At 38.9% G+C, this 15,345-nt stretch overlaps 1 protein-coding gene across 1 annotated transcript in view; it reads left to right on the top strand.

Annotated features, from left to right (window-relative positions):
* The window catches only part of TMEM163 (transmembrane protein 163), a 159,477-nt gene that overhangs the window by 110,993 nt on the left and 33,139 nt on the right, over positions 1-15,345 (top strand). The window contains exon 5 of the mRNA XM_038421601.2: positions 8,004-8,100. Coding sequence (XP_038277529.1) covers positions 8,004-8,100 — 97 coding nt within the window. The remainder of the gene's footprint in view (positions 1-8,003; positions 8,101-15,345) is intronic.

The following is a 15,345-nucleotide window of genomic DNA, read 5'->3' as shown; positions in this document are numbered from 1 at the left end:
CTACTTCTTGTTCCGCCAATCACTAAGACAAACAAGTTTGTTTACATTTACGGGACGTAATGCTGCCCGCTTCTTATTTACAGTGTTGCTTGAAAGTGAGAACAGGCGTTCTCATGGCACTTTTGTAGCTGGCGTTGCAAGGTATTTACATGCCAGATATGCTAAACATTCGTATGCCCCTTCATGCTTCAGCGACATTCCGGAGGACATGCTTCCTTGTTGATGATGTTCATTAAAAAAATAATGCGTCCATTAAATTTGTGACTGAACTCTGTGGGGGAGAATTGTATGTCCCCTGCTCTGTTCTACCTGCATTCAGCCATATATTTCATGTTATAGGAGTCTCAGATGATGACCCAGCACATGTTGTTTGATTTATGAACCTGTCACTGCAGATCTGACAAAATGCAAAGAAGATAACAATGTGAGATTTCTAAAAATAGCTAAAGCACTCAACCCAAAGTTTAAGATTCTGAAGTGCTGTCCAAAATCTGAGAGGGACGAGGTGTGGAGCATGCTTTCAGAAGTCTTAAAAGAACACCACTCAGATGCGGAATCATCAAAAAAGAAAATCAACCTACTGGTAGCATCTGACTCAAATGATGAAAATGAACATGCATTGGTCCACTCTACTTTGGATCATTATTGAGCAGAACCCATCATCGGCATGGATGCATGTCCTCTGGAATGGTGGTTGAAGCATGAAGGGACATATGAATCTTTAGTGTATCTGGCACGTAAATATCTTGCTACACCAGTTACAACAATGCCATGCAAACGCCTGTTCTCACTTTCAGGTGACATTGTAAACAAGAAGCGGGCAGCATTATCTCCTGCAAATGTAACCAAACTTGTTTGTCTGAGCGATTGGCTGAAGTAGGACTGAGTGGACTTCTAGGCTCTAAAGTTTTACGTTGGTTTTTTTTTAATGCAGTTATTGTTTTGTACATAATTTCACATTTGTAAGTTCAACTTTCATGATAAAGAGATTGCACTACAGTACTTATATTAGGTGAATTGAAAATACTATTTCTTTTGTTTTTTACAGTGCAAATATTTGTAATAAAAATAAATGTAAAGTGAGCACTGTACACTTTATATTCTGTGTTGTAATTGAGATCAATATATTTGAAAATGTAGAAAACATCCAAAAATATTTAAATAAATAGTATTCTATTATTGTTTAACAGTGCGATTAATTGCGATTAATTTTTTTAATCGCTTGACAGCCCTAACTTCAACCTCTCTTGAGCTGTAATTGGCAGAAAAGCTGACCATAAATTGGCGTTTCAGAGAGTAGTTCTTGGCTTGTCCTTTCTGAACTATATTATTTTGTAAACTGTTTTGTTTCCTAAAAGACTCCAACAAACTTGTCTTTCTGTCATTTTAGCAAACCAGCCTGGCAAACTATGAATGTGCATTTTTTTTAAACAGTTTCTTTGTGTCCCTGCACTCTGTGTCCCCAATTTAGAACATATCCAAGCCTTTCAGAATTCTACATTCTATAGGCCATAGAGACCACATGAGGATAACTCAGCTTCATGGGTTTTTCATTAGATCTTTGCTGTTACCTGACACAGCTGCAGTGATAAATTATCCTGGGCTCATAATGATTTGTTGACTGCTCAGTGAGCTGCTCATACCATATTAACTTTCACATGAGGGGCTGCAGAATAAACACAGCACAGTCTCTCTACTTAGGTTGTGCCAATGTGATAGCACCTTTATTTTTGGGTAAAACGAAGTGAAGAGTTTAAATTTTAACATACCAAATAAGAAATACGATTTACTCCCATACTTTACAAGAAATGCACTTTTGTTTGTTTTTTCCACCATTTAATATGGTGCATTTAGATTTTAATTTCTTTTCAAGAGACTTAAAAATAAGGGGAAAGAGAAATATTTAGCACTCCAGCCTTTCTGAGCAAACATATCTAGTTATTATAGAGCAATATTGTAACTTTGCCAGCCTAAATCAAATAGTATGACTTTGAAACAAATTAAGAACACCAAATAAAATCAGGAGTTAGGGATGAAATTTCATCCTTAATATATTCCATTATATCCTGGAATTCTAACTCCTGCATATAGTAATGAGTATCACTTCTTGTTTGTAGACAACTGCAATACTTAAGGATAATGCAGCACATTAAAAACAGAATTCCCAGACTTACCTTTGAATGTCCAGACTTTTATCTGGCTAAGTAGGACTTCTAGGGTCCAGTTATCAGACCTGACCTCTTAAAATGCAGCAATGCTTGTGCAACACCTATGAAAGGACTGATCCTCTGTTGACATCAATAGGAATTCTGCTCAAGAAAAAACATGCAGGATCAGTTCCTAAACTGGGAATTGTAAACATAAGTACCCATTTGTGGGGCCAGTGACATATTTCACACTGTGAAACATGCACAGACAAATGGTTGTGTCCATATTTTAATGGATACAGTTTACAATAGTCACTCTGCTTTTTTTGGCCTTGAATGTATTTTTAAACTTAATTTGCCTTGTGGGAATTTTCTTTATGTATTTGTTTAAAAGGAATAAATAAAACCATACTTCATTGACTTTTAATCTAAATACTTAAAGAATTTGTAAAATGCATCTTATTGATTCAGATGACCCTCATGGTTTCCTTAGATGTCCATGAATCTCGCTCGTCAATATATGGTAAAGGACATTTTACAAGAAAGAAGATGCTTTTCAATCACTATTCACATCTGATATATTTAAATATCATAATATGCCGCTGCCATTGTTACACTCAAGTCATTTCCCACTACAGAGCTATTGGTTTGAGTAGTAGATAGGTGGAAGAATGTTAGAGCAATTTTTTTTGCTACTTTTAAAAAATGTCAATGTTCTAAAAATCCTTTTGTCAGACCTCAAGCTAAGCATATTCATGTCTGGAAGATTTCTAAGGGAAAATAGGTGCTGCAAGAAGTAATGTTAGCAATTCAATAAATTGAAATCTTCTGAGTGTCTACTGTTCAGAATTAATGCAGAAGAGAGAAAAAACTAAGGTCCTTAAAAATGCCATGACACTCTTGAGAAGAGTAGCAGCATTAATGTCAGCAAGAATGGTAGTAGCATTAATCCCAGTAACAGGGCAGAATTTCAGCACGGCTAATTCATTACCCTCAATTCTTCAACTCTTCTGGCAATTCAGATAGATATGGTATGCTTGTTCACTGCACTTCCATCAAGTGGTGTGACATGTGGGCTGCGCTCCTTCCCCAAAGGTGACTACACTAATCAGTTCTGAGGAAAGTGGTTCCTATATATCACAGAGCACGGTTAAGCATTTCGCTCAACACACATGAAGAAGGGGAGATGATTCAAAGATTCAAAAATCAGATGTAATGCAGATAAAGCCACATCAGCCACACAGTGTGCTGGTGATCATGAATGCTCTGACTTTTCAACATTTTTTTTATTTGAACTTTAATTCTGAGTTTCCTGCCTTTCAAATAGTTGAAAGTTTGTTTTTTTTTAAATTCAACATTCTAAATGAGGTGATTCTCTGAAGTAACTGATAATTCTTCAGAACTTCTGCCCATTCTTAAAGTTGTTTTGTCTGGGGAATATGTACACTAGCTATGGATGAGATTCATTGGGCAATATCACTGTGCTATACACTCATTTCCATGAGCATTCACATAGAGAGAAAGAGAAAGCGCTACTATTTGCTGTGGGCCCACTCCAATTCCCATTGGAGTCAGTGGAAAGACTCCCATGAAAAGTCTTCAGTAGGTTTTGAATCAAGTCTCAGAACTGCAGTGATCCTCCTTTGTACATTTTGGCTATGTCTACACTGCATGCCTCTTGAGGCGGTGTGTAGGGTTGGATAATTACATGTTACAGTGAAATGCAGACTTTGTCCACAGAGTGGTGTGTAACTTTCCCCACTGCAGGGAGCTTCTGGAACCTTTCCCCTCTGACGGAGTCTTTCACTGTGGCAGGGAAAGGTTCACTGCCTGTCCTTCCCTGCTGTCTCCCTGGTGATGGCGACTTTCCCAGCTGCTGGAGTCTTTCCCTGTGGTGGGGAAAGACTCCAGCAGTGGGAGGCAGTGTGCCACTACACTGCTAAAAATATCAGTATAGTTGCGGGAGGCAGTACTAATACGAGTAGAGAATCTTGTAGGGTAGATCCACCCAGAGGGTTCAGGAGTGTCTTTACTCACCCAAGCAATGCATCACTGTCTACACTGCTAGTTATATCCATGTTAGTGGGGCTAGCCATATATGTACTTTGCACACCACCAAAAAGAGAATGCCACGTAGACGTACCTTTTTATATGTAATTCTGTGGACAACTTCCCATCTGGCTTGCAATTATTTAGGAATGTGAGCTGGCTTATCCAGACTCATAATAGAGAACCAATGAAATTGCATTTGCCTAGCACGTTAGTACTAACACACTGCACTAGTATCTGGAAACATTTTATTTAGTTGCAAAGTAGTCAAGTAATTGTTAGCAGATGGGAGTTAACATACTTGTACTATAGTTTTTATAGTTCGGATGGTTTGAAAATAAATATTAAGCAAGTAAACGAGTAAAATTACAGTACTATTATTTTGTATTACAGTTAAAAATGTGTTAATTTTTCAAGGCTTCTTCATTTTGCACATTTTTTTCTTTAAGTGGAATTTTGTATGATTTCTAGTCTAGACAAGATTTTGTTTCCTGGCAAATGGGTAGTTCAAAGAAGATGATATAGCTTTGTTGCAGATAAATTAATGTACTCAGGAAGAAGAGAGAGGTGTACTTTAGCCATTAAGTATTACATTATACATGTAAAGATACTCATGAATTTTGTATGGCTGCAGAGTGTCACAGCCGATATACCATCTTTGCAAAATAAGATGACTGAATGCTGACTCAAGCCAACAGATATAACTACGTTTCTCCCTGCTACTGACATTTTAATTATTATGTCATTAACATCTCTTACCCTACTATTTCTCCTACTATTTGTCCTACTATTTCTCCCTTGTATTCTTTTTCTTTTTTACTGTCTCAATTTAAGTAGAAGCAGGGGGATCTTTTATGACACAATCATAACCAACCCAAATCTTTAAACACAATTTCAATTGAACCTTTATATGTGTTCAAAACAGTTTGGTTAAGATCCCAAGTCATGCACCACTTACCAGTAGTCACAGGTTTTCCAGGGAGCAAGACAAACAGCTCAAGAATCGATTACATTGTGATTGCTTCTCCTGGTATAACGAATGGTACAAGGCACTGGGAGTTGTGTTTGCTGGGTTGGAGTGAGAGTACTTGCAGTGGTCAGAACAACTCCAAACTGGACAACACTGGCCAAGAAAAAGATGCAGCTAATTTGGCCAAGGCATGAACTGATTCAGTGAACCCGCTAGGTAGTCTCTGTGCTGTGAAGCCCTTGGTGTCAGTTAAAAGTGCCTTCCCCAGAACTACTAAGGGAAGACATGGTAGAAACAATATATCCCTTCCCGGAGGGAGAATCCCCTTGGGATTGAGCAGTGCCTATTGATACAGGGAAGTGTAAGTTACAGTCTAGACTAGCGGGGCAAATTGATTCCAGCACATGCATTTATATTGGCTGGGGTTTAACCAGTCAGGAATAACAATAAAAGTTTCCCCCTAACTTTTGTTTTAAATAAAAAGTCAGCAGCATGGTCCTGCATGAAATGAAGATGTGCCATCCTGGCTCTGCCAGTGACTCAGTGGGTGGCCTTAGGCAAGTTGCTCAATCTCTGTGGGCCAAATCTGCTCTCAATAAAAGACATAACTCTTCCTTTACACCTATGTGAGTAGAATTTGGCCCCTGGTCTCAGCTTTCTCGTCCATAAAATGGAAACAATCACACTTATGGTACCTACCTCCTGGATTTATTTAATGTGAGACACCCTATATCAATGCTAAATTATGAAATAAAATATCTAAAACTACACATGAAGTTGATATTGAAAATAAAAAACTTTTCTACCTCATACTGAGTGTAGAAGGTCCTGATTATATTCCCTTTCACTGATTCATTCTGATGAAGTGAAATTATCAATCTAAGAGAGTTAATCAACTATTGAATTAGGAGCTTTTAGAAAACCCGTGATAAGATGTCTCACTGTCCCTCTATTTTCTCCTTTGCAAGTCTTCACTCCCCTTTGGAAATGATCTACTTTGCTTTCATTATTACATCTCCTCTGGAAATCAGACTTGTCAGTATAAAACCATGCAGGCTGATGATGACCTACTGCTCCAGATTTGCATAGAATCCATCTTACTTGCTTATTCCTCTACCTAAAGGTTACTGGAAGATCTTGGGTACTCTCAAAATGCACAAAGCAGATGTCTGGGAGTGGTGTGCAAAGGTGGGGTAAAGCGCCCAGTTGCACACTTTCCACCATGTATTGTGGTAGAGCACACTAAGAGGGCCTGCTCAACTTACCACAGGCTGCAAACGCCTCAAAAAGCCGAACACCTACTCCAGGACTAGTGTAGCAAAGTTATGTCCTCCTTTCCCAGTAACGAAGTCCCTGTTACCCCATCAGCAAGAAGGATGCGTGACATACGAGCCTCTCTGTTGGCACTGGACCACTGTAGGAGCATCCTGGCATAAAGGTGATCCTCACTGCACCCTTTACTCAAAGTTTCAATGGCCAGAGATTGTCAAGGGGGTGGTGGAAAGTGGCCTCAGTGCACTTCAGTATCTGGCCCTCTGCTTCCGTTAGTGAACAAAGTGCTAGAATGCTGCATCTACCCCATTGCTGCACCTGCATTTCTTGACCTTAGCAGAGCAATGCAATCACATTGCAGTCCCTAAACTGAGCTTGATGTGAATGTAACATGTTTTGCCAAACTGCCAGATGGGCTGATGTCTAAATGGTTAAAAATAGTAGCACAGTGCTGTTCTAATTATAGCATCCTCAGATTGTTCTAACAGATAGGCGCCAAGACACTGAATACCGGACAAAGAAAATTGCTACTTTCTTTTAGCAAAGTTTAAAGAAAAATATATTTGTAGCAATCTGATTTCTACAAATATTTAGCATTTTAAATATTGTACTGTTTTAAATTTGCTGTTGCTGTATTTTATATACTTCTTATGTACTGACGACAGAATACTTCTAATAAAGTAGATTTACCAAGAGAATCAAACTGAGTATTGCTATAAATGTACTGATATTGTAATGGATGGATTAATATTTGGGTGCACTTTCCTCTACTGGAAGGAATCAGCTGTGTGTCCATGCCCTATACTACTAACTGCAGAAGGCGAGTCTCTTCCGATTCAAAGATGTAGGGCCCTGTGTTTTTGGATCAGAAATAGGAGTTTTGTCTCTGCTCTTGCTTTGAAATTGGGAGTGGCCATTGTGTGCATTGTAAGTCTGAACTATGACTACTTCCTGTTCAAAACGTGCTTGTTTCACTGTTGCCTCATTCTCTCTTCATCCCTCTAGCCTCCTTTGTTTGCCTTCTTCACCTGTTTTGTTTGGCGTACAACAAGATTGTATCTTTTTGGGGTGGAGATTGTCTTTGTACTTTAGTTCTGTGCATCACCTAGCACAATAGGGCTCTGATCCCTGTTTGGGGCTTCTAGGCATTACTAGATCCATGGACATCCTGTAAGATAATAAAACCTGAAACGTAGCTCTTCTGATTACCAGTTGGGATTCCTTCAAGTCGGGGAAGAGACAACTGCAGCTCAGGTGTCAGGTTCCTGTGATGTTACAATCTAGATCCTCCAAATATCTTCCCATCATCCTCTAGTAAGAAAGGGGATTTAGACTGGAGCGGCCCGTCCACACAGAGACAGAGCTATTCTTGCCAAATCTTTTCCAACTATTGTCCAGCATTTAAGAAGTGAAAAGGAATTGGGATTCTCATCTGGTTCCAGCCTTTAATCCAAACCCCCATTCTTTAGCTCCTCCATATCAATGATCATTCATGTTGTCCACTACGTTGTTAATCAGAAGGTCTGAAAGCTCCAAATAAGCTCTCAACTTTTCTTTCTTTTCAGAGCCTGTGTCATCTTGGGTGTGATATTTCTTCTTTCAGCTGTATGTATAGTGGTCAAAGCCATCCATGACCTTGCGATGAAGTTGCTCCCAGAAGTGGTAAGACCATTCTTTTCTTTACGATGCTCTCCTAGTTCCCAGTCCTGTAATGGGTTGCAGGACGGCAAACCCTGCACCCTCATGAAGCCCTATTATATTTAGTGGAGCTCCAGCAGGGGAAGGGGCCTGCCTGTGTAAACACCATTTTAGGGTCATGGTCTTAACGTGATATTTTTTCCATACTGTAAGGTACAATCTCCTGTTGAGGTACAAGCATTACCCACATTAACATTACAGGCCAAATCCTGCTCACTTTAATCATGTAAAGCTCCTGTTGAGGGCTGTAGGAGTTGGTGTAAAGTGAGTAGGTTTGGACCTTAATGATGGTATTCAAGTTAGGTCTCTCTAGCCCAGGTACATTTTTTAATGAGGAGAATGTTTCCACAGCGCAAGACCCGACCAATTTGGGTGTATTGTTTTTAATGTGGAAAAATATTTGGGGATTGCATTTTTTGTTTTGCAGCTCCTGCCTCCACATCCAGAGACACGTGCAGGTGGCAGGAGAGAAACAGGTGAGGGAAGCATGCTTTAGCTTCCGCTAGGAGAAAGAGCTGGCTCTTCTAGCTGTCCCACCATGGGCATCACAAAGGCTTTTCTCCTCTTCCCTGCTTTCGGTGCAGCTACAGAAGCCCGCCCAGCCTATGAGAGCAACCTTCGCCAGCAGCCCTCTCTTTCAGCTCAGTGCTTCCTCCCTTCCAACAGCACTCAGAGTCAGTCCCCCACATCCCTGTCTGTCCAAACTGGTGCTCAATGGAACAGCCATAGGGCACCATTTCTATCACCAGAAGAGCTTTCCTAGTCTTTGCTGGCCCAAATATCTACAGCTGAACATGCCCACAGCCCAGTGCACATGCTCAAGTCAGGATTGGGTGTACACATCTGATTTGGGTGCTTCCAACCCTGCACACATGCAATGCGGGTGTGCAAATAGACATGTGCAATGTTACTCTAAAAATTTGCCCTGGGGCGTTTCTTTGCCAACTTCCCCTCTCTCCCCACATCATCAGATCAGCACCCTGGCCACCTGCTTTAACTAGGAGATGGAGGCAGGCCTGGAAACTACAAAATACAATCTCAAACCGTTCTCCACACTTTTAAAAACACAAGTGGTCTAACATGGGGTTTTATTCTATGGAAACTTCTTTGTGGTTGTGCAAAAACCACTAAATTAAAAGTCTACATGCAATACTTTATTGGGAGTTACATGCTCATCAAGAGTAGAGCAAGCCCTGGTGGGCTTAAGTATTACATTTCCTTTAATTAGAAAGAATATTCACATCTAAATATATGCTCCTGGATGTACGTAACAGCAGCAAGCCATACAGGAGGGTTTCTGTAAGAGGCAGAATAACCATCTTATGGCAGTATAGTGGTCTATGGCAAATGAATTTGGAAGGTTTAGCACATTTCTCTGTGGGCAAATGTCCACAGTATAAAAGCCAATTAGATAAGAGAGCCCAAAGAGTGAACTGGCATGGAAATCACACAGACTAGAAGTAATGCTTTTAGATTAGGGTCATCGCTCTCAAATGGGCCTCAGTTCAAGGGCTGTCACTCATATTAGTCTCAAAGTTCCTTACATTCACACAAATTTGGTGTCTCATTGCTTTTATTTTTAAAACTTCTTTACCTCAGAAATAAGGAATCTTGAAAGTGGGGTTGTAAAATGTTTGTGCCCTAAAGGGATGAATCTACCAACATTTGGGGATATGATTTTTTGAAATTTGTTTTGCATTGGAGTGAAAATACTAGACACACACCTACCCAAGAATAGCCAATAGTCTGGTTAGGGCACTCACCTAAGATTTGGGAGACCCAGGTTCAAGTCCCTGCTGTGCCTGAGGCTGAGAGCCCAGATCACCAGCTGTTGGGGGTGGGGAATCAGATGGTCTGTCTCTACTTCAGTGAATCAGCATTTTCTGATGAAAAAAATGTTTCACTGAAGAATTCTAGTCTTTAGAGATATTCGTCTGATGCCTTTCATGAGTGCTGCATTCACATACACACACAGATAAGAGTGACAACAGGGAAATATAGCTGGGCTGGACTAGTGTGCAGCCACCTAATAATATGGCAAGCACCACACACACACACACACTTAGGAGTTTTCAGAATGTGAGAGACCAAAGAATTTTACCTGGAAAGCTGTTGCTGTTAAAATGCAAAAAAAAAATGATGCTGTTGATATTTCTCTCTTACTGTTCAGGTCCATTTATAATATATGGCAGGAATTCTCCTTTGCAAGTCTTTTCATATTTCAAGCTCTCCATGTACAATTAATTCACTGAGAATTTGCATGGCACTAGGAGTCAAGTGAATATATGGGCAATCCAGGAATTAAAATGGAAAGTGTGGAGACTGAGAGAACATTATACTAGAGATATTGCTGCCCATAATCTCCAGTGGGGCAATTTGCCTAAAGGCTACAGGACTCAAAATATTTAGTGGCAATTATTCCTCTTTAATAGGGACCCCTTCAGGTGATCGAGTGGTGCTTAGTTCTTCTGTGCCTGAATCTAATACTGATTCTGTCTGTTGGCTTATATTAATAGCTCTGCTTTAGCTGCTCAGACCCTATCTCAGTGCAGACAGTTCCTCCTCCCAACTGCATGGACCTTTTCAAGGGACAAATATGTTTTCTGTGTAGCTCTGCAGCTCCCAAAACAAAACAATGAAACAGTGTCTTCCATTAATGGAAAACCTGCTTAAATGGAATGAACTATCCCCCCAGCATGTCCTGATGATGAGGATTGTTCTATATTGGTATCTCTATAGTGATGCCTGAGGAGGAGGTTTTGTTTGCTCTTCCTTGGAGCACCAGCTAATGTGTAGTTTATATTACTGATTTATAGTATTAATATTATTATATTTTGTGGATATATTATCACCTAATATAGCTATAATATATGCATCTACATGGCAACTAGATCTGGGTAAATTTTTGGACAAAATTTATTTGCTGGAAAATGCAGTTTTGGGTTCCCTGATACAATTAGAGAATTAGGTTCAAATCTGGCAAACAGTTTTGGTCAAAAATTGACTTATTTAAAAAAGACAAAACGTTTTGGTTTGACTTTTAAAAAATGAAATATTTCAACTTTTTGTTTCAAAATGATGTTTCATTTTGAAATTTGACTAAATTTGATTTAAAACAAAGGGGGAAAAAGGTTAACACACACCTGAAAATGAAATGAAACGAAAAAAACCCTTCAAAATAATTGCATTTTGGTTCAAGCTAAATGTTTTGTTTGACCCAAAATGAAATTACCTTTTTAAGTTTCAGCAAGAAAAACTGAAAAATTTCCAATTGGAGTTGACCTGAAATGTAATTCTTTTTGGATTTTTCTGCTCAACCATCATACCAAAACTTTCTATTATTCACTCAGCTCTAGTGGCAAAGGTATCGAGTGGTACAGCATAATCTGCCCCTGTCCTTCACGTACAGCAGCACAATATCCAATTCCATGTCAAGATGGTGACTGTGAATACAATCTCTGGGGCTGATTCTAATCTTGCACTGGCATTCTATTGATGTCAGGAGTTACGGGTGGTGATGTGAGAGCAAAATATGCAGGGCCAGTAACGCCACAAGAACCAGAGGCATTACACCACTTTTTCACCAGTGTAACGAGGTCCAAATTCGATCCAGACTATATAATCCAATGCAAATTGCACAAGGGAGCCATATTGCATGGCTTTTTGTGTGTGTGTAATTTATACTCAGATCTGCCTTGCTACAGCAGAGGTCATACAGAGCAGAGGGTAACTTTAAAATGTTGTGTGAAATTTTAGCAGCATGATTCTGATTTCAAAGGGAATCACGTGGCCAAAACCCCCATATCGCCACTGGAAAATGCAACCCTTCATGTTCAAATGTTGAGCACAAAACTAGCATTGTCAGTCTGTTTTAAGGCAGGGAAGGTTCAGAATGTGCAACCCTACTTTTCATTTGGGCACAATTTGCACGGCTGTTTGTGTGGAACAAAATGATAGATTGAACCATTGCCGGAAGTACAAAGCTTCATTTTTCATCTTTGATATACACGGTAAATTACATAGACTTTGTCAGGATTATATATACAAAGCGGAGGGGGCAGATATAATTTCTTTGAGCTCAACTCTAATTTGCATAAGTTTTAGAACAAATAATTGAAGATATGAACAAGCCTTGAATGAGAAATGTATCAAATAATTATGTATCAATTTGTTAATTATAAGCTGTCTTGGTTAAATGCCTCAAAGGGTAGTCAGCCCCCTCTGAATTGTTCTGAAATAGTTACGCTAACCTTATTGCATTTCCTGCCACGTATAATATGGGTCATTTCGTTCATCAGTTTTTAATGTGCCAGTAACATAAAAGGCATTTCCTCAGAATGAATGTGCAAGATCCTTCATCGAAGGATTGATTTGTTCTTGAAATAGATTTCAGAAAGAGAAAAATTAATAGTGCGCTTTAAGTAAAAAGAAAAACAAATGAATTTCAAAGCATCCATGACTAAGGAATCATCCCTCAGTTGCTTGTCATAGCTGCATGCAAAAATGTTTTGTGCGTGGCATTTTGCTTTGGATTAGATGGAAATGTAATCTTGATTTTTTTAGCCATGTTACATGATGGATTTCTGCCATAGAGTTCAGTTATCTCTTTGCTAATTCCAACCAAGATTAAATGAGTCCTTGGAGAATGACAGATTTATAAACTAATGCAAATATCCTGTTTCAGGATCCCATCTTGTAAGGCGCTGTGTGCCACATCCTCAATTTAGCTTGATTTACAGCGGAGGATGATCTGCCCCATTTTTATACTTGTATTTTGAGGCTCCTAAGCACATTTAAAGATTTCAAAAGTTGATAAAGAAACAACAACAAACCCCAGGAAGTGGCTTGCAGTGGAAAGCTTTCCATGAAGGTCATGGCTTTTTGCAATACTTTTACCATTTCAAAGCTGTGGGGTATATGCTATTTTTCCGGGTTTTTGTTCCCTTACCTAGTGGGCTGATTACTTAGGAAATGCCTGAAGGGCAGAATTTGAAGGGGTAAATGAGTGTGGTTTTGTGTGTAGGGGTGTGTGTGTGTGTGCGTGTGTGCGTGTGTCTCAGATACTCGGCAATGTATGTTGCTCGGTATATAATACGAAAAAGTCTGCACTGAACAATGACATAGCCCTTTGGGAAAGTTGGGTAGTAAATTAATTATGTATAAGTTGTTACTATTCTGGGGAACAGAAGTTTGTTTAAAAGTGATTCAGAAATGAATTTGTCTCAAGTGCTGAAAGCATAAGCACTTGTACTCCAGGGCTATTTGCAAGGACTGTGCTACAGGGTATATGTAGTGAGTAGCATAATGAATGTTTTTTGCAGTTACTAAGGTATAGACAACTGACAGAAACCTGCAGCTGAACCTCCCCTCACAGTCAATGAAGTTTTGTGTGTGGTGGGCCTAGGCACAATGAATGGAGCACTACTGTAGAATTGTGAGTGACAGATGGCCTCAAAATGGAGATTTGCCCTTTGTGTTACTATTAGGGGAGTTAAATTTGCTGAGCAGCAGAAAGTGTGCTTTGGGTCTCTCCCCCTGCTTCTAGGACACAGTAAGTTGATGAGACCTGTCTAGAGCAGATCCTACTACATATTTTTCATCCACTCTTAGTTTGCGCTTACAGCTTTAATAAGTGTTTTGAAAAGGCATGAGTTACTTTTGCAGATTTAGAGATAGTTTTGTGTGTGTGTGTGCATGCGCGTGCACATGCATACACACACACAGAGGCTTGGCAGAATTTGATTTTTTATCATTTTTACAGATGTTTATTTTTAAGTTTTTTATGATTATCAGTTTACATTTTTACAATTACATGGGGGAGTCAGACGATTATTTAAATGCCAGTAGACACAGATTTAAAAAGTTAAAGTTTTATCACCGATAAAATACAAATTGTCAACATATGTCAAAATGCACAAAGCAAATAGACTTAAATCAAACTCTAAAAGCAACTCTAAAACTCTAAAAGCTCTCAAGCAGCATTTTTATTACATTGTCTATTAGTAAAAGGATTACGTTTTTTTCAATCGGGTTGTGAGTACAGTGAAATGGACATTTACCGATAAAAATTTAATTCTTCCAAGCCTATATATGTACAAGCATACATATGTTTATGCTGCTTATTAAAAACTATTGCTTATTTTTAATCTGCTCACTGGTGCATCGTTTTAGTCCTGTGCTGCTGTATTCTGATTTTTGGAGTTACCGCAATGTGAAACGCTACATTTTGTCCTGTGCTAATGTGGTCCATGTGACATGCATCCTAAGATACTGAAATCTGACCATTGCTGGACGTGCTAACATATTATAGTTCTGTAATTTATCATATGGCGTTGTAGTTTATCCAGTGCTAACACCTCCACATATATAACGTGAGAAATTATGTAATTTATCACATGGATATCACCTTGACATGTTATATATCTATATAAATATAATGCTCTCTCAACAGTATTTTAATTAATATGTAGGTGTAGACCTAAAGATGTTCATTCCCCATTTAACTTTTATTGGCATTAGTTCTTTGGTTTTTAGCTTTTGTGTCCGACTATAGAAGTGTGATCATCCGTGTGTCATTAATGAAAGGAGGATTACATTTCAGAGCTTTAGGAAAGATCCTACACAGTGGCCCATGTTTCTCTCCAAAGAATAGAAGGAAACTCAGTAGCTGTGTTCATTTATGTGTTTGGAAAAATATTGACACTCCATTCTTTTGATGTCATGGTGTCTAGAATCCTATTCAGTTTGCAGCAATTTCTTGATCTTGAACTACTAAAACTGAAAATATGAGATGAGAAACATCAGAACTCAACTCGATCTGAGCTGTCAAACACTGTCTCTGAATGTGAAGCCCCTTAACCTTGGGGCTTCTCTGATGGAAATTACTCATCTTTTTGGGGGGAGGGAGGTCACCCTGTTTTAATAATTAAATACTATTGGATAATATAATTAAATAAAATGCAATAATAAGAAAAATAGTGGGTTATCACTTGACCTGATACCACACACTCTTGTCTGTTAAGAAGGCTAAAAGGACTAGCGAAGAGACTGTTTTAATTTCACCTGGGGTTGTGAATCAATTTACATTTACTACTTGTCAGTTTTTTGCATTTTCCCAGATAATAGTGTAACACATGTAGTATCAATGAAGTTTAGGGTATGTCCTTATCAGTATGGCAAAGGACAACTTCTTGCAGGAGTAAGCAATTA

Source organism: Dermochelys coriacea, chromosome 11, assembly GCF_009764565.3.
Source record: "Dermochelys coriacea isolate rDerCor1 chromosome 11, rDerCor1.pri.v4, whole genome shotgun sequence".
Taxonomy (NCBI): domain Eukaryota; kingdom Metazoa; phylum Chordata; order Testudines; family Dermochelyidae; genus Dermochelys; species Dermochelys coriacea.
This window is presented reverse-complemented; position numbering and strand designations above follow the sequence as displayed.